Source organism: Cetorhinus maximus, chromosome 12 (genome assembly GCF_964194155.1).
Source record: "Cetorhinus maximus chromosome 12, sCetMax3.hap1.1, whole genome shotgun sequence".
Classification (NCBI taxonomy): domain Eukaryota; kingdom Metazoa; phylum Chordata; class Chondrichthyes; order Lamniformes; family Cetorhinidae; genus Cetorhinus; species Cetorhinus maximus.
In genome coordinates, this window is record NC_135890.1 from 15970721 (window position 1) to 15991189 (window position 20469).

General features: G+C 43.6%; 1 protein-coding gene across 1 annotated transcript in view; it reads left to right on the forward strand.

The window, feature by feature from the left end:
• Nucleotides 1–20469, forward strand: part of exoc4 (exocyst complex component 4) — a 509047-nt gene that overhangs the window by 407842 nt on the left and 80736 nt on the right. Inside the window, exon 11 of the mRNA XM_078553055.1 lies at nt 3190–3326. Within this exon, the coding sequence (XP_078409181.1) occupies nt 3190–3326 (137 nt within the window). The remainder of the gene's footprint in view (nt 1–3189; nt 3327–20469) is intronic.

Sequence of the window (20469 nt, forward strand, 5' to 3'; positions counted from 1 at the left end):
ATCCCATTGTAGATTTGCTTCTGAATTAGTTGATAGCTTTGTGTTAGAAGCACAGGGTTACTTGGCTACCTTTTTCTCCCTTTCCCTCTGGAAGGTTGTGGCCTCCTCCTCTCTGCATCACTCTGTGGTACCCTTTGTTGAAATCAAGAGCTCACTAAGTGATCCATGTCCTTCTATGCCATCCTTCATCATGACCTAACCAGCAGAATCTTCACAATTTTTACTTTAGCAGGTTAAATTCACTTGAGAAGATTTCATATATGAATGGTTTCATACTCGGGAGTATGTTCAGGTTGGTTGCAATCTGCTTTCTAGCAGCCCGTGTTTCCAATATGTACCAAGACCACTGGGTGGGGTGCCAGATTTTGCAAGCACTGGATGGGAGGAAAACTAATAGTTGGATTCAGTGAAAGAAGAGCATTAGACCCAGACTTTCCTGATCTACCAGAGGAAAGTTGAGTCATGCCCAAGTAATTCCCAAGGGAATTATCGAGTGGAAGGAGATAAAATGGAGATATGAAAAAAATGCTGGAGGAAAAGATTGATGTTTACTTTTGGTTTCTGTAAACCTGTTTATATTTCACCCTGAAGATAAAAACTCAAAAATCATCATTTTTATACACTAATTATTTATGTCTGTTGTAGAGAATTTTTATGAAGAGGCATGCAATGCAGGCATCACGTCAACATGCAGATTCAATGTCCATTTCAGTGAGCTCCTAATTGTAGCCATGCTACCAGAAAATACTGAACAGCTGCTTCCCCATAGTGAAAAGATAACTAGGGCTTGGGGTGGGAGAGTGCGGGACTGGGCAGTCATCTCCCAGCTACACTGGATTTGACTGATGCTAGTTGAGGCTTAGGAGCTTGGTTCTTGGCCTTATGGGCACAATGACTATATGGACTGAGGAGAAAACAGAAGGATTTCTTACCCTTGGCACATGCTTCATGGTGCATTGTACACCAGTTGACCAAGGAGGCACAGGTTTAAACAAGTTAAAAGCAACTTCAGGTCTGATTCAGCAAAGGTGTTCCTCACAAAGAATGTTAAGGATTAGAACAGATTTCCAAGTGGAAACAAAAAAATTTGAATCAGTTAAGGGCCAACTGTATGCTATATTGAGGGGAGCTGTAGGCTTTCTTAGATGGATGAGCAAAGATGGTCCAAATGGCATTCTCTGTGTCTATGAATCCTAATGATGAGATCTCTCTCCGCAGTTGAAGAATTAAGTCATAGTAAAAGAAATGGGGGTGTTACGATCCTGGACCAGACCCCCAAATGTTTGGTATGATCTGCTTAGGCACTAGTAACTTTTGTTTAGACAAAGTTTGTTATTCAAGAGACTTGTGAAGAGAATAAAGCCACAAGATTCCACAGGTTTTGAACAAACAAAATTAAACTTTATTCAAGGTCAGAAAGATAAAAGCACTTTACAATGTCTACCTTATTAACCCTGAATGTTTGAGAATATGGGGTACATGTGAATTAACAAGCAGACTGTGATCGAACACACCACACTGCACAATAAATGGCAGATGTGACCAAGACAGATTGCATGGACTTCTCAACAACCCATCCAGACGTCAGTGAACACTGAATCAACCAATCATATTGAAACTCTGTCTCTCTCATGAAGGATTCTAGTCTTCACCTATGAAGATCTCACCTTGGATTTCTCTCCAAACGTTGCTGCAACTCAGAGAGCCGTGATGATGGCCCACTTCATTTGAATCGCCAGGTTTTCTCCTGAGCTCTCGTCGATCGCCAGGGTTTCTCCTGAGCTCTCTTCGATCTCCAGGGTTTCTCCTGAGTTCTCGTCGATCGCCAGGGTTTCTCCTGAGCTCTCGTCGATCGCCAGGGTTTCTCCTGAGCTCTCTTCGATCGCCAGGGTTTCTCCTGAGCTCTGTTCGATCGCCAGGGTTTCTCCTGAGTTCTCGTCGATCGCCAGGGTTTCTCCTGAGTTCTCGTCGATCGCCAGGGTTTCTCCTGAGTTCTCGTCGATCGCCAGGGTTTCTCCTGAGTTCTCGTCGATCGCCAGGGTTTCTCCTGAGTTCTCGTCAATCGCCAGGGTTTCTCCTGAGTTCTCGTCGATCGCCAGGGTTTCTCCTGAGCTCTCTTCGATCTCCAGGGTTTCTCCTGAGCTCTCACCATTTAAAGTATGCCAAACAAAGCCCTTCTTCTTCTAGGAGCCTCTATCTCTGCTCTCCTTTCTTCTTAACTGGGACCTTGCCCTGTCCCACCTCACTGTTCACTGTCTGAAACCCTCATTTGGGACCCCTCTCTGTCCCCTGCCTGGGACCCTTCTCGATTATGGCATGCTGTTCCTGGGTCACGTGATCCAGGTTTCCCGCTGTTTTCTTTTTTGTGCGGCGCATTGGGCCTGTCCTTGGTTCAAAGAATTGCAAAATGCCAGATTGCACATCCACCGCCTGCTCCCGGTCCGGGCATGCGTGAATCTCCAAGGCCTGTTGGGACTTGGGGTTATCAACCTCCCCTTGAAGAGGTAAGTTTGAATTGCATAACAGGGGCAATAAAAAAACACCACTTCATTTCTCTTATGCATAGTTCCTTCCTCAAATAAGCTACATATAAAGAAAACTCCTGTTTAAAAACTCTTGGAAGAAATGAATGTAACTAACATAGATAATTCACAAATAGAAATGATGATCCACCAAGAGTTTTTTTTTAATCTACTGGATGAAATATGAAGATATTCACCGAACCAAATCTGATTCTTTTACCATATGTGACGTTGCAAGAACTTGCAACAATTCAGAAGTTAAGTTTTTTTTCCTGTGTAAATGTACAAAGGCCCTTGTTCAAAACTGTAACCCTCTGTGGCATGAAGTAGTGAATCACAGTAGCTATTAGTGATTCCCTATGCAGTAAGCTCCTGTTCTCTACTTTGCTATTGAGAGGAGTTGGCAGTTGGTGGCTGAAACAAGAGAGAAAGAAAAGAAAGAAAGAGAGAAAGAAAAACAGAGTGTCACCCTTGTTCTACCTTGGTGTTTCAGCCAGCGATGGACTGGCCAGTCTAAGAGGTGACAGCAGTTCAAGAACCTGGGATGGGGGATTACTTTATAAATATATGTTTCAGCAAAAAAAAAAACACCTGTATAATTTATTGCATTATTCCCTCAGAATGACGTTTTGATTGATGTTAGGATGTTGCTCTTCTTTTCCTACAGAGCACCGTGGTAGTGGAGAAGTCAATGCAGGACCTGGTGAACCTAATGCACGACCTGAGTGCATACTCTGACCAGTTCCTGAACATGGTGTGTGTGAAGCTCCAGGAGTACAAGGACACGTGTACAATCGCATACAGGTAGCAGACAATTCTGAAAGAGCAACTAACTATTCCTGTCATCATGCTGCTTTGTGCATCATTAGTAACTTAAGTTTCTTACTTTTTGGTCAAAACCCCACTGGGTTGCTATGACATCTTGCTCATTCTTACGGGTCCTCATGTCACTGAACATTAGCGTTTCCTGGCTAGGTGCATGTTTTTATACTGTTTGACAGGTTGCAAGGATTCACTGAATTCTTGCCTCATTGCTGAAAGTGCTGAGCAGAAGACCAAATGCTTCTCCACAGAGAGGGAAATATATCAGAGAAATATTTGTCACCCAGCTGCACATCATCTGAGCTTTTTCAAATAAATTTTCCATACCCTCTCTTGCAAAGTCTAGTTGGGGGCGGGGGTTGGGAAAAATAAATAAAAGCGGTTTGGAAGAAAGTGAAAGCATGATTGAAGTAACTGCTCTTGCAGGCTTCTGCAAACTGACAAGAGAGGTACTAAAGCATGGATGGAGCAGAATATACAGGTAACAAGGAGCAAGCCTATGTCAGAGAAGTGGAAGGTGTTTATGGGGATCTGTGACTGAAGGAGACCAGTGATGTACAATGAAATGAGGAAGTTAAGGGATCTGGAGACAGAGAATCTTTAGATGATGGTGGGTACAGGTCTCTGTGAAGGTGGGAATGTAGGCTCTTGGAGTCTGATTGAGTTCTAGGCTGGGATTTTCCGTGCCTGCTGGCAGCGGGTGTGTTTGGTGGCATGAATTGTCAAGATGGCGTGATCGGTTTCCCGATCGTCCACTCGGCCCGCTCCGCCATCAGCCATCGGAAACCTCATTGTGATACATCAGCATATCATTATTAAGCCTGCCCACTGGAACCAGTTCTCTCCCCCCCCTCCTCCCCCCGGCTAGATCATTTGTCCACCTGTGTGGGAAAACACGTCGACATGTTTCACAAAGCACATAAGCGACATGAACTTGGCAGGCTGCACTTCGCTCAGGACTTCAAGGCTTGTTTGCCTACCTTGCTTTGGTCAGCGCTCGCAGTCATCAGTCCAGGCTTCACAGACAGCACCACATCCCTTTTTAGGGGGCTCACGGGCAGGTCTCTACCTACCAGATCAGCCACATGTAGGTGGCTTTTCAATGGCTTCTGGGCTAGGGCTTGCTTGGGGAAGGGGGAGAAGTGGCCTTAGACGAGGAAAGAGGCTGCAGGACGAGGGCTGTACTGGGGAAGGAGGGTAACCCAGGGTGTGTGTGGACGCACATGTTGATCTGTGTAAGTGGACGCAAGGTGGTGAGGGCTGAGGAGGCACTCTCCAGAGATGAGATGAGGCCAGATGGACATGAGGGTATGTGTGTGAGAATGGGCGGTGATGTCCCTTGTGCTGGCAGTGAGTGAGATGCCAGTGAATGTATGATGGGCTTGAGTGTGTGAGTTTAGAGTGCTGAGATGGTTTCCATACTGTGGCTGCATGGATGAGATCATTCATCCTCTATCTGCATTGGATGGCCAACCTCTTCTGTGCAGCATTGGCATTGATCACCACTGCCATTGCCTACCAAGCCATAGTGGTAATGTGGCTGCCCCTCCTGCAGCCAGAACGGAGGTAGAGGACATCACAGTGGGCCTCCACAATGTCTAAAGGGCGTTCAAGAGCTGCAGTCTTCTTGCCTTTCGAGGCCATGTCCTCTTTGCTACAGTCCTGGGTTGGAAGCACTGAGCACGGCTGTATTTTAAATGTGGTACCTGGCATGATGAAGCAGCGAGGTGACGGCGTGACAGGCGAATCGGAGCTTGCCCGCCATGGAAACGGCCTGTTTCCGGGAATGCGTAAGTAATGTGACGGGTTTTGGACAATACAGCGTGAAAATCTGTCATTACGACCGGCAGGCAAAACGTTGTTTTACTCGTCCACTACCGCACTTAGTGCAAATCTGGGACGATTCAGCCCCTAGTTTGTGATGTTGAAGTAGAAAAGTCAGAAAGTGGCAGCATTGGAGAAACTGTTTTCAAAGTGACCTGGGCTTAAGTTACAAGAAGTTCAAGTTACTCGACTTATTTGCATTTCATAAACAAGGTCTTAAGGTTTTATTTTCCACAGAAAAGTCACTTAATTGTAATTATGATGGAAATTCGGAAATTTCAGATTTAATTATTCCATTACTGCTAAGCCGTGGCCCTAGAGCCAGGTTTATACCCCAGGGCTGTGTTTAAATGGTTGAACTTTACTTATCAGATTTTCTGGGGCTGTGACTGCTTTATTGACACTATTTTCAGTTTTTGAGCCGAGGCTGGCACATATGGTATAGCTGTATCAAACATAAATCATACAGATTAACCCTTTTAGTGTATATTAGTCAATAATCTATGAAAGAAGTGAATTTAAAAATGCCTACATCGGTTATACAAAGTACATGGCGCAACAGAGCACTTTGGAGCACGGCATACAGAGCCACTTGTGAGGCCAGTTCTTTATTCCCAAGAGTCTCGAAACCCGAACCACATCGCTTTGAGGGGATATCAAGCAGAGACCCCGTGTTCGGCAGTGGGTTTGGGGTGCAACATAAGGACAGGCTATTTCCTGCCTGCAGCAGGCCTGGCAGCTGGCAGCCTGCCCATGCGCTCAGTCGCAGACAGCGTACAGGTCTGTAAGCCGGGCACTCAGTCACAAGTAAGTGTATGGGGACAAAATTCTGCAGTTGAAGTAAAATTTCAGGTTAGCATTTGCTCAAAGGAGAAAAAGAAAACTCACAAATAAGATTGCATCATTTTTTTTTGGATATGGCAGAATCTGTAGACCGTCACGTTCCCTGCAGATTCACAACTGTTTTTGGAACAGAACTATGATTTATTTCACGTCCTTGAGAGTTCCTAAATTAACTTGGAGAAGGCTATAATCTGCTGTTAAGATTTTCAATGTGATTATTCTAAACTTTTGTCGTTGATTTAGGTATTCTCAAGCCTCATAGAGTCATAAATCAAGGTTTGACTAAATTAGGTTTAATTTGATTATTTTCAAATTGAATTGATTGATTACATTGAAAACTCGCAAGTAGGGCAAGTGATTCGCTGCAGTAACTTAATATCTGCAGATCAACCAAGAAACCATCACTTTCAGTGCCTGCGGCGAAATTGTTGTACTCATATGGCAAGTTGTTCTGCATGGCTAAGTAGGAATTTACCACACATATGTTGGCACAGCTCAACAACTCATCTGCTTTATTTAAAAGTTTACAAGCAGCTTGAGTGATTTTGTGGGGTTGAACGACTGAGTGAAGTATCACTTTGAATGATTGAGGTGTGTGCACTTCCCCAGGGTTAGTACCATACCTACTTCTCTGAATGCCCTTTTCTTTTGTCTCTGATGACGCTATTTGCTGCCTTGTTTAATGTGGCAATGTGCAAAAGATGGCCCACTGCCATTTGCAAACCACCCACAGTTCCCTTATTTAACATTAACATGGTAACATTAAGAGCTTTTACGCAAGGAAGGCTACGCAGGCCATGTCTGCAGGATAACTATAGGATCCCCAAGCAGATCTTCCATGGGAATGGTCTCAGGGCAAACAACATCGCCATGGTTAGTACAAATGATACAAGGATGCCCTAAAAAGAGCCTTATCTGCTAAAAGACCACCTCTGTTGGGCAAACACTGAAGCTGACTGGCCCATGTGGAGGCAAGCACTGAAATTTTGTTCAGTATGCTGCGAGGACATCTGTGCCAAATTTGCAGCATCCAATGTGTCAGGAAAAAGCCAGAGGTGGTGCAGCTGCAGAAGATCCCCCAAGCACCAACAATAATAACATCAACTGCCAGCCCATACCGATCTTACATCAGACTCTTCAGACACACAGAAGATTGTGTAGTCACTTAGAGCTTGGACATACTCAATAACGAGCAGTCTACCACCACTATTCATTGTGCAATGACTATACAAGGTGAGGCTTGGAGCAGTAAGAAGAGAAACAAAGAAACTTATATTTATCTAGTCCTTTTCGCAACCTCAGGAAATCCTAAAGCACTTTACAGATGAATTATTTTTGAAGTGTAGTCACTGTTGTACTGTAAAATGGCAGCAGCATCTCCCACAAACAGCAATATGATAATGACCAGATTATCTTTGTTTTAAATGTTGATTGAGAGATATTAAGTCCAGATAGTACCTTATTAACTATGCACAAAATGAGATTAAGCAACAGGTATTTAGTAAATCTGTTAAGTAGTGGTACGGTGGTAATGTACTGTGAGTAGGCTTGTGTTATGAATGTACTGGGCAGAGATAAGAGGAAGGCCATAACTGATACCATGGTTTCTCATTAGTGAGTAAATAGATATTATTGCACACACTTGTTGAAAGGAAGTTAACCAGACATAGTTAGAATGCATTGACAGAACAACATTATGTTAGGAAGATGTAATTAAGAAGATACAGACACTGGAGCTCCTTGGGGACTTTTTAATCTAGACTTGTTGAAGGTAGCGTAAACTGCCAAAAATACACACTTGCGAAGTAGTCAGGAGCTCAGGAGTCCCTAGTATATGAATAAAAAGTTACAATTGGTACTGATGTCTGCATGTAAGGTGTTGTGTTTTATTGGCCCAGGCTTTGTAGTTAACTGCAAAGGAACAGTGACCAATGTTGGCCATGATGATGTAGACTCATAGACGTTTACAGCACAGAAGGAGGCCATTCGGCCCATCGCATCCGCGCCAGTCTGATGACACTAATCCCATTTCCCTGTGCTTGGCCCATAGCCCTGGAGGCTAAGGCAATGCATGTGAATATCTAAATACTTCTTAAATGTTACGAGAGTTTCTGACTCAACCACCCTTTCAGGCAATGAATTCCAGACTCCCACCACCATCTGGGTGAAAAAAATTCCCCTCAACTCCCCTCTTATCCTTCTACCTCTTACCTTAAATCTATGCCCCCTGGTCATTGACCCCTCTACTAATGGAAAAAGTGCCTTCCTTTCCACCCTATCTATGCCCCTCGTAATCTTATACACCTCTATCAGGTCCCCTCTCAACCTTTGCTGCTCCAAGGTAAACAACCCCAGCCTATCCAATCTTTCCTCATAGCTCAGATCCTCCAGCCCAGGCAGAATCTTGGTAAATCTCCTCTGCACCTTCTCCAGTGTAATCACATCCTTCCTATAATGTGGTGACCAGAACTGCAAGCAGTACTCCAGTTGTGGCCTGACCAGCGTTTTATACAGCTCCAGCATAATCTCCCTGCTCTTGGATTCTATGCTTCGGCTAATAAAGGCAAGTAACCACCGTGTCTGCCTGCCCTGCTACCTTCAGGGATCTGTGGATATACACACCAAGGTCCCTCTGATCTTCAGTACTTTCCTGGGTCGTACCATTCATAGTGTAATCCCTTGCCTTGTTAGCCCTTCCCAAGTGCATTACCTCACACTTTTCCAGGTTGAATTCCATTTCCACTGCTCTGCACATCTGTCCAGTCCATTGATACCCTCCTGCAGTTTATGGTCATCCTCCTCACCATTTACCACCCTACCAATTTTTGTGTCTTCTGCGAACTTCTTGATCATACCCCATACATTTAAGTTCAAATCATTTATGTACACCAGAAACAGCAAGGGCCCCAGCACCAAGCCCTGCGGAAGCCCATTGGAAACAAACTTCCAGTCACAGAAACACCCCTCTACCATCACCCTCTGCCTCCTGTCTCTCAGCCAGTTTTGGATCCAAAGTGCCACTTTGCCTTGGATCCCATCGGCTCTTACCTTCTTGACCAGTCTGCCATGAGGGACCTTATCAAAAGCCTTGTTAAAGTCCACATAGACTACATCAAATGCATTACCCTCATCAAATGCATTACCCCTGGTTACCTCATCAAAAAATTCGCTCAAATTTGTCAAACACGACCTTCCCTTAACAAATCCATGCTGACTATCCCTGATTAATCCAGGCCTCTCCAAGTGCAGATATGTTCTGTCCCTCAGAATTCTTTCTGGTAACTTCCTCACCACTGAGGTTATACTGACTAATCTGTAATTTCCTGGTCTATTCCTTCCTCCCTTTTGTAATAATGGGACAACGTTAGCAGTCCTCTGGCACCTCACCTGTAGCCAGAGAGGATTTGAAAATTACTGCCAGGGCCCCTGATATCACTTCCCTTGCCTCCCTCAACAGCCTGGGATACATCTCATCCGGGCCTGCGGATTTATCCACTTTTAAGGCCACTAAGACCACTAGTACCTCCTCTCTCTCTATATTAATTTCCTCTAATATTTCACAGTCCTCCACCCTGATGTCTATACCTGCGTCGTCCTTTTCCATTGTGAAGACCGACGCAAAGTATTCATTGAGGACTGTACCCACGTCTTCCGGGTCCACACACACATTACCTCTATGGCCCCTAATTGGCCCTACTCTTTCCCTAGTTATTCTCTTGCTCTTTATATATTTAAAAAACCCTTTTGGATTTTCCTTTATTCTACCCACCAATGCTTTCTCATGCACTCTCATAGCTTTTCTAATTTCCTTTTTAAGTCCCCCCCTGCACTTTTTATACCCATCTAAGGACTCTGCCATATTGAGCCCTTGTTGTCTGTCATAAGCTTCCCTTTTTTCCTTAATTCTAACCTTTATGTCCCTTGACATCCAGGGTTCTCCAGACTTGGTTCCCCCCCTTTGTCTTTATGGGAACACATTGCCCTGTATTCTTGCTGTTACCTCCTTGAATGCCTCCCACTGCTCTGACACAGTTTTATCTGCAAGTAGCTGCTCCCAGTCCACTTGGGGCAAATCGTATCTCATCTTAGTAAAATTATCCCTTCCCAAGTTTAGAACTTTTATTCCTGGCCCAACCTGATCTTTTTCCATAACTATCCTAAATCTAACTGAGTTATGGTCATTGTCTCCAAAATGCTCCCCTACTGATATGCCTTCCACCTGCCTGGGCTTATTTTCAAATATTAGGTCCAGAACTGCCCCCTCCCTTGTTAAGCTTTCTACCTACTGGCTAAAAAAAATTCCTCTGAATGAAACTTAAGAATTTTGCTCCCTCCCTACCTTGCACATTAAAACTGTCCCAGTTAATATTTGGGCAGTTAAAATCCCCTCTATTACTGCCTTATTATTCCTAAGCTTCTCTGAAATTTGATTACATATTTGATCCTCTATCATTCCCTGACTGGGGGCTTATAATACACACCCAACAATGTGTTATCCCCCTTTGTGTTTTTTCTTCTACCCATATGGCCTCATTTGATGCTCCTTCCAAGATATCATCCCTTCTCACTACTATTATTGATTCCTTAATCAATATTGCGACCCCCCCTCCTCTTCTATCCCCCTCTCTATATTGTCTGAATACCATATGACCAGGAATGTTGAGCTGCCAATCCTGCCCTTTTAGCCAAGTCTCAGTCATAACTATGATATCATACTCCCACGTGCCCTCAGCTCACCTATCTTATTCCTCAGGCTCCTTGCATTAAAATATATCCCATTTAGCCTTGCTAAACTCACTTCTTTCTTACTTAGCCTATGTTTCCTCTGCCCTCCAGACTCACTTACGAGCGTTTTAACTTCTAATTCCATCTCAGCTTCTCTCCCCTCTGAGCAACTTTTCAGGATGCTATCCCCCTGCCAATTTAGTTTAAATCCGCCCCAACAGCATTAGCAAACCTCCCCGTGAGAATGTTGTTCCCTTCCTGTTCAGATGTAACCCGCCCAACTTGTACAGATCCCACCTGCCCCCAGAAACGGTCCCAGGAATCTAAAGCCCTCACTCCAGTACCATCTCTCCAGCCACGCATTCATCTGCTCGAACCTTTTGTTCCTATATTCACCATTGTGTGGCACCGGGAGTAATCTGGAGATTACTACCTTTGAAGTCCTGCTCTTCAATTTCCTACCCACTCCCTAAAGTCAGCTTGCAGGACATCTTTTCTCTTTCTTCCTATGTCATTGGTCCCAACATGGACCACGACCTCTGACTGTTCGCCCTCCCTCTTCAGAATGCCCTGCAGCCCTTCCATGACATCCTTGACCCTGACACCTGGGAGGCACCATACCATTTTGGAGTCACGTCTACGGCTGCAGAAGCACCTGTCTACTCCCCTCACAAATGAATCCACTACCGCTTTTCCCCTTCCACACTTCCTCCACCACCCCTGAGCAGCTGGACCACCCACAGTGCCATAGCCATGGCTCTGGTTGGTCTCCACAGAGGAACCGTCACGCTCACTGTTTTTCAAGGCCAAAAAATGATTTGCAAGCGAGATGCACTCAGGGGATTCCCTCACTACCTGCCTGGTTCCCTTCTTCTGTCTGGCGGTCACCCATTCCTTCTCTGCTTGCACTTGCTTCAGCTGGGGGGGTGACCACGTCCTGAAATGTACTATCCACGAACCTCTCAGCCTCATGAATGCACCGTAGTGTCCCCAGCTGTCGCTCAAGCTCCAAAACCCGGAGCTCGAGTTGCTCCAGTCGGAGGAACCTCCTGCACACATAGTCATCCAGACCACCAGGAGTGTCTAGGATTCCCCACATAGCGCAAGATGTGCAAATCTCAAACTTTGTTCACAGCTTGTGGGCATTTGAGTAGCAACTTGTGATATTTAGAGTTCACTTCTGGTGCGGCATCCTCTCCAGAGATCTGTGGCAAGGCAAACAGCAGTGTGACACTTCAACCAATTAAATTGAAGAATCCTCACTGAACCACACAGAGTCTGAAGTCAAATCCAGGAAGTCTAAACCAAGCAGTATAAATTATATTTAATTAATTGTTAGCTCATGTACAATAAGTGAAATAAAGAGAGGGAAATAAAGATGGAATTAAGAGAGTGAGAAATAAAGGGGAAAGAGCAAGTAATTTTTAACTTTTAATTATCGTTCTTTTTTTAAAATCTCCAACACAAGTTAAATTCTGAAAGAATGAGGATATTTGGCAGTAATTATAACTTATCACACCATCAAAAATTCACTTATTCCTGACTGCGTCAGTTTAACATTTTTCTGTCATGCTTAGTAGGTAGCTAGTGGATAAGTACTGGAACTTCATGACCTTAAATGGATTTCAGTGCCAAGTCTCTGCAAGATACTGTTGTAGCGCAACCTATGGAGGAGTAACATGGACCGCAGCTACCAATTCCCACATTTAATCACTAGCAAGATTGAAACACAAACCCATCAATATTATCTCGTGCTGAGAGTTATAGCTTGTTAATACTTCCATTAAAGTGGTTTGTCAATATGAGACCTGTGCACCCAAATTATCCCATTTATCCTGAAGGCAGATTCAGAGGTCAGTGGCAACACCAGAACAGCAAAGCACATAGTGATTACCACGTCCTGTTTACAAGATTACCATTTGGGTTGTGGACCTTCAGTGTCGTCAAGAAGATGGATATAGGTTAGGAATGTGAAAATGTTTCTTGGTGTGCTGGGACGCAACCTATCTGTAGCCAGAACTTAATGGGTGCCCCTAATGACAAGTTTCACTGACAGTGTTTAATGTCTAGAGCCGGGGAACTAACCTGCCTCATGAGCTGGCTTTCCCTATTGTTAACACGTATGCCCAGGTTGGTATATATTATAGCTGCCTGCAGAGATTGTACTGAAAATAGAAATAGGATATGAAAAGCAACAGTGCTCAGATGTAGGAAAAGACAGCAGACTAGACATTGGACACAACACAAGCTTCATGTATCTAAAGGTTCAAAAAATGTGATGTTGGGTTTTGGGAAGTTTATTGAAAAGATGCGAAGCTTCAGGATCAGATTGCAATAAGCATACTGATCACTCGTGGATTGGGCTGCAAAACTGACTGAAAAGAATGCACATACTGGAGAATGGTTATATGGCTTGATGGCATGGAGAACCTTTAAGGTCAACTTTTGTACAAGCTGATTACAAATTAAGAGTTTGCCATTTTCAACCCCAGCCTCTGAAGGGCACCACACCAATATGATATTTCAAGTTTCCTTTTCGTCAGCTCCTTGATCCTTTGTGGAGGCAATTCTGTTCTTGTTAAATTTTGAGCTTTGGACTCGCATAGATGGCACCCCAATTCTTTCGACGTTGATCTGCTAAAACCTGTTAGGGTTTCAAAGCCCTCTGGTTTGAACCCATCATGTCTGGGATTTCAGTAGACCATCTACAAATTTGTAAGCTACAAGCCAGATGCCAAGACCCCAGAAGTCAGGTTGAAATATTGTGTCAGTAGATATTTGTATCCTCGTAGATGCAGGAATTTGGAGTTGAGCCATGATCCACTTGGAGTTTTGTCCCATAAGCAACCCGTCATAAATTCAGCATTATGAGGGTTGACTGTAGATGCACATACACTCTGAATGGTCTTCCCATCTGTCCAGATTTTGTGACATTTTGTGCAGTTACCAGGATCAGCTCATCAAGGGAGCATTCTAAACGCGAAATTGGTTTTGCAGACTTTTGGCTATTTCTTGGGGTTGATTGGAGTTATTTTGAAATGCCTTTTCATCATTGGACTCAGAAGATCTTCAACTATCCTTCCCTTTCTGTTTTTTTTTATTCATTCATGGGATGTGCGCTTCGCTGGCTGAGCCAGCATTTATTGTCCATCACTAGTTGCCCTTGAGAAGGCGATGGTGAGCTGCATTCTTGAACCGCTGCAGTCCACGTGGTGTAGGTACACCCACAGTGCTGTTTTGGCTTTTCCTGTGCTACATGGAGTCATCATAATGCTGGCTGATCAGTCAACCATCATTTTTGGATTTGACAGGTGGTTTTACAGCCAGATCTATCTGAGTATGGAACTGGCGTTGATACATGCTGCCTTGCCTACATCAGTGGCTGGGTTCTTTCATGGCCAACAAGTCCTGGAGTGGGACCTGAACCTGGGATTTCTCAGCTCAGAGGCAGGAGAGTTACCCACTGAGCTATTCCAGCTCCTAGGAGGCCTTCACCTTCATTTTACATTACCTATAGAGAGCCTTGTCGTTAAAGATAATTGAGAAGATCTTTCTGAAGGCAGCAAAATGATCATGCCATTGAGGATAACACTTTACATAATGGCCCAAAGTTGGCAGGGCACTGAATGCACCCGCTGCAAGTTGCTGGAAATGGGAGTAGGAAATGAGCAGCACCCTCAACAGGACATCTAGGACCTGAGTCATTAGGGCAAACATCTGTGTATCTCCCAATATGATTGAAGCATTTTGAAATTAACAGTGTAAAAATTGAGCAGGAAGTCCAAGTTAAAATGGCGAAATCAATGTCAGATAAGATACAGAAAGAGAAATAGAGAGAAAGGAAGATTGAATTAAGAGAGAAGAGAAAAGAGGCAAGAAAGAGTAAAACAAAATTTTAAATCTCCAACAACAATTAAAACCTGAAAGAATGAGATCCTACATTTATAATAGTTCATTTTCAGTGCAAGAGAAGTCAGCTGTAAATTTAGTTTAAACCGTGTAAATTAAGAGGGTATTCAGAATGGAAATAACTTGACTTAACTTGCTGTGGTGAGCTTACATATCTACCATACAAAAACGGGAACTTCAATGCATGGGGAACCAGGGTGATGTCATTTTTGCAAAGCTAACAACAGCACAATATCATTTTTGTGAAGCTAACGACAGCATGGTGCATTTCTAACAGCAGCCTCTCAATTTCCACATTCAATCATTGATCTACCCTCATCTGAAGCTGCTGCAGCAATAACGAGGGACACATTAGCCTCACTGTTATTTTTCCAATGGCTTTGAGTCATATACATGTGGCAGGACAGCTCAGTTTTATACACCGGAATGGTGGGTCCCCACAGATACTGGTAGCCGAAAGGGCAATATAATTTTTTCGGAATTGTGGATGGAGGGGACAATTGTCTATGTCCTGTTAGGAAATAGAGATAGTCTAAGTAAGTTATATTTGTATTTGTAGGTTTTAGGAATGAGTTTTAGCTTTAATGTTTAAGTTTGATTTTTATCTCTGTATCTGTGTCAAGAAAGGTCAAATTGAGTTTTAGTTTCACTTTGAAAGATGCCTGCAATTCTAATGAGGTTTTTTACGACTGTTGCAGCTAGGTTAAACCAACAGAGAGTAGAAGAATTGGGCTGTTGCCTACCAACAGGGGCCCAGAGAAGCAAGTCCCTCCCACAGACACACACACAAGAAGTAAAACAGCAGTTTGTTTTGGAAGCTGTTTGAGCTCAGTTGATTTTGAAAGTAACTGCCAGGAGAGACTGGAGCAAAGGGACAGGTAGCAAGTGCCAAGCTAAAAAAAAAACCCAAGAGTTCAGGAAATTGGAACAGGGGAGAGTCCTAAGCAGACCTTCTAGTCACAGGAAGGACAGGAATCTGGAAAAGGTCCTGTTAACTAAAGTTATGAGTGAGGGGCAGAGAGAAAGACTCCAAGCTTCAGATTTAAAGAGACAAAAGCTACAGAAAGCAGATTTAAAGCGAGAACAACTTCAAGAGGCAAGAAGGTCCAAAGAGACGGCTGAAGGTCTGTAATCTTTGCTATGGGCACGTGATGCAGTGGTATACTGTTAACGCTGAGTCAGTGAGAGAGAGTGGAAGATGGCTTGAATACATGTGGTGACCCAGGGAAGAGGATCATCAGAAGGAGAGTTCGAAACCCTGGAGGTGAACCCTTGCGGAAGGTGTCTGAGGGAAGGCATCAGTTTGGGAGAAGATTCCAAGGCAAGGTCTTGGAGAGTGGAGATTGGAAACCCTCGTGTGAAAGACAGAGTGCAGTGAGACCGGTTAGCTCATAGTGTAACAAACGTTTTGGGGGAGTTGAGGAGAGATCCATAGCAGCTGATTGAGGTGGCATCTGTCTCTTGGTTTCAGAGTGTGGATGTGTCTGACCACAGGGTGCCTATTAGTTTACATGGACTGTGTACTTACTGTGGACATTAAGAGTATAAGATAGCTTTTGTAACTTGTTTTATCCATACAAATCTGTAAAGGTATAGTTGTGGGTGTAGGAGTATTGTAATATAGTCCATCTTTTCTTGTTGAATAATTGTTTTATTCTTTTGTTAAAAGCTCATTAGCTGACTCCTGTGACTCTGTTCAGTAGCTACTCTCCACATATCTAAACAAACAAACTAAGAGTTAGGATCTATCAAGCTGGGTTCCATTCTGGGATCAGGCTTATCCAGGGCTAACCTCAGCTGGGATCATAACAGTCCCTGTGGCTTTGAGTCCCAAATTTTGACCTCATTTTATACCAACTGCAAAGACTTCCATTCCCTAAATGTGCAGATCATTTGTGACGATGGTTCAGTGCAGTATTGGAGGTTGTTAATGTTATGCAACTGTTCAAGAAAGGGGAGAGGGAAAAAACCAAGAAACCACAGGCCTATTAGCCTAACATCAGTGGTGTCAAGTTGTTGGAAATCATTATTAGGAACAAAATACATTTTCATTTGCAAAGACATGGGCTAATCAAGGAGAGCCACATGGATTTAGTAAATGCAAATCATGTCTGACTATAGTTGATGAGGTGTTTAAAAAACATATGGGAAGAATAGAATATAAAAACAGAGATCAGACTAGAACTTTATAAATCCTCAGCTGCAGTATTATGAACACTTCTGGGCACCGGGCTTCAGGAAAGATGCAAAGACATTAGAGAGGGTACAAAAAAGCTTACTGGATATTACTGGGGATAAGGGACTTCAGTTCGAAGGAGAAGTTCGAAAAGTTAGGATTGTTCTCCTTGAATCAGAAAAGGTTAAGAGATCACCTAATCGAGGGTTTACAAGATGATGAGAAGATTTGATAGGATAGGTCAGGAAAAGTTATTACCTCTGGAAAGTGGGCCAGTAACCAGAAGTCAAAGATTTAGAATCATTGACAAAAAATGTGGAGGGAAGGTGAAGAGAAATTTTTTTCACTCAGAGGTATTGGGATCTGAAACACACTATCTGAATTGGTGATATAAGCTTATTCCATTAATAATTTAAAAAGAGAATTGGACTGGTGTTTGAGGATGAGAAACTTACAGGGTACAGGACAAAAAGCATAGATGTGGGACTAAGTACAGCTGTCCTTTCGAAGAGCCAGTTCAGGCACGATGGGTTAAATGGCCTCTTCTGTGCTGTAAGCTCCCTTGATCCTGTGATAGGCACATCTTTCTGCATGTGAATTCTTGATGTGCTGCAGGCTGTCATGATGTTTTCATACTCCACCAGGCAAGTGCCCCAGCTCCATTTTAGTGAAGCAGGTGCACTGGTTAGTCCTGCTATAAAACTAAATCCATTTGGAACACCTTCACAGCTGCATACAGCACTATTTGTTGGGAGTGTCACCGATCAAAGAGCAGCTTTCTCTTACTAACCTCTCTATTTTCTAAATGAAGCCTTGTTCCTCACAGTAAGCTAAAACAACATAATCATGAACCTCAATGCCAGCTCAGAATCTGTTCTCCATTGTCCTAAAGGTAACCAAACACCAAGCATTTCTTGAATCCATAATTCTAGTGATGCATCCACACCCCTTGTGACCAGGCAATTTTTTTACTCTGACCTATTCTAACATTTGGCCTGCATGCTATCTGAGGTCTGAGGATTAGACAGCTGCTCAAAACAATTATGAGCCTCTTGGGATGGAGGTGGCCTGATTCTCAGGGCTGCAAAGTCATGCCCACATGTCCGTCCTTGGCTTGCTGCATTGTTCCAGTGAAGCTCAACGCAAACTGGAGGAACAGCACCTCATCTTCCAACTAGGCACTTTACAGCCTTCCGGACTGAATATTGAGTTCAACAATTTTAGATCATGAACTCTCTCCTCCATCCCCACCCCCTTTCCGATTTTCCCCCTCCTTTTTGCTTTTTCCAATAATTTATATAGATTTTTCTTTTCCCACCTATTTCCATTATTTTTAAATGTATTTCCATCCATTGTTTTATCTCTACCTTTTAGCCTTTTTCGATTCCTTCACTCCGCCCCACCTCCACAAGGGCTATCTGTACCTTGCTTGTCCTGCTTTCCACCCTTAATTAGCACATTCCTTTAGATAATATCACCACCTTCAAAACCTCTTTGTCCTTTTGTCTGTGACATCTTTTGGTTATCTCCACCTATCACTGGCCCTCTATCCAGCTCTTCTTGTTCCCCCCACCCCCCCTCCTTAAACCAGCTTATATTTCACCCCTTTTCTATTTTTCCTTAGTTCTGTCGAAGAGTCATGCGGACTCGAAACGTTAACTGTGCTCCTCTCCACAGATGCTGCCAGACCTGCTGAGTTTTTCCAGGTATTTTTGTTTTTGTCCTGCTAAGTCCTGTGTTTACTCTTTGTCATGGGCTCCTTGGCAACCTGGACCTGCAAAGCTGAAGTTTCAGCAGTGAGATAATAGAGGATTCTTATGTGCAGCTGCCATGGAGAAAAGCAGCCTTGTTGTTGTGTACACATACCTGCTATTCCACGGGTACTGAGAACAGAGGTCTGGTTGCTAGTGATCAGCGAGAGTGCCGACCACAGAGCAGCAGAAAGATCTTTAAATCGCTGAGAGAGGCCCAAGTGTTTATCTTGTGATCTTGAGGAATGCTGCCCTGTATGCTTTGAAATCTGGTTAACAGGGAGCTCTCCAAGCGGCCTGCCAAGACCTGCAGTCATTCACTCAATGCTTTCGCATTGAATTGGCTAATGTGCCTGGATCATTCATGAAACAGCGGGTAGGTTAGCACATGTTCCTGCAACTGTTACTTTTGCCAGGCTACATTGCGTATTACTGAAGAAGAGAATTGTCGAAGCTTTTCGTCTTGCACTGATCAGGAGACTTTGCAAGAATACCGATATAAGGGGAAAACAACAATTTAAACTGTATGTGAATAAAGTGATGATTGGTTGGCAAGTGGACTCTGATTGGCAGAGGTGTTGCCATGGGGAATGCACCAGTGATGGTGACTGACAGTTAACTGCCAAGGATTGTTTGAAATTTAAACCAGGCAGCTTGACCCTCATTGGTCAAGACCTTGCCCTGAGGAATGAGTCAGTGAATAGCTGTCACTTATTTTGTTTAGCTGAAACAGGCGCAATGTGTATACATATTTTTTCTGTCTGCAAAGAACAGTAGGTTCCAGTACACGCAAATGCTCCACACTGCGAGCCCAACTGACAATCTTAAATTGGTTGTCAGCATAATTCTTAGCACACTGAGGATTATTTGGCAAATGTTGTCCAATCGCAGAAGCACATCTAATGTTGGACACTGTGTTTTGAGTTTTGCAAGTATGAGTGGGTTGGGTGTGGCCTGTACCTTGTCCATTGCAAACAGCGGCTTGGACATGCTGTTTGATATGATCCGCCAATCTTTGGAATGTACACGACACAGCATCACACTGGTATTGAAATTCATATACCACATTACTCATTTGTGTGATAGGCAAGAACGTCTTTTTGGCTTGACGGCAGCATCCTGTTAGTGGTGAATACCACTCGTGTTGATACTGCATAGTAGCAGCGTGAAACAGCTAGCTTCACCTGTTGCTCAAATTTTTGAGATACCTTGCCCTTCCAGGATAATCTGAGGTAGACGGCAATTTTCAGGGCCGAAAGTGACGGCCTCAGGCCCATTTGCATGATATACAGTGCAAAATAATCTGATCAGGGTAGCTATTATCCTGTAGAATGCCTTTGATGCACCCTATTTCAGCATCAAGCTTGCAGACAGAAAGAACATGTACACAGACTGCACCTGTTTCAACTAAACAAAATAAGTGACAGCTATTTGTTGGCTCATTCCTCAGGGCAATGCCTTGATCAATCAGGGTCAAGTTGCCTGGTTTAAATTTCAAACAGTGCTTGGCGGTTAACAGTCAGTCACCATCACTGGTGCATTCTCCATGGCAAAGCCTCTACCCAATCAGAGTCTACTTGCCAACCAATCGGCACTCTCCTCACATCCAGTATAAATTGTTATTTTCCTTTTATATTGGTATTATTGTAAAATATCCTGATGAGCAAAAGATGAAAGGCTTTGACATGCCTCTTTTTTCAGCAATATCCAAGATCTGTAATACCAAATGACTATAGGCCGCATTGCAGTGATGTTGAGTACCTCTGGAAAGTTGACACAGCTTAGGACAGTGGCCTTCACAGCTATCCCAGCCAACTGCTGCACATCTTCAAGTAGGCTTTGCAGAATCTACAAATGTGTTTGATGCTCTTCTTGAATCCTTCATTCCCTGGCAGGA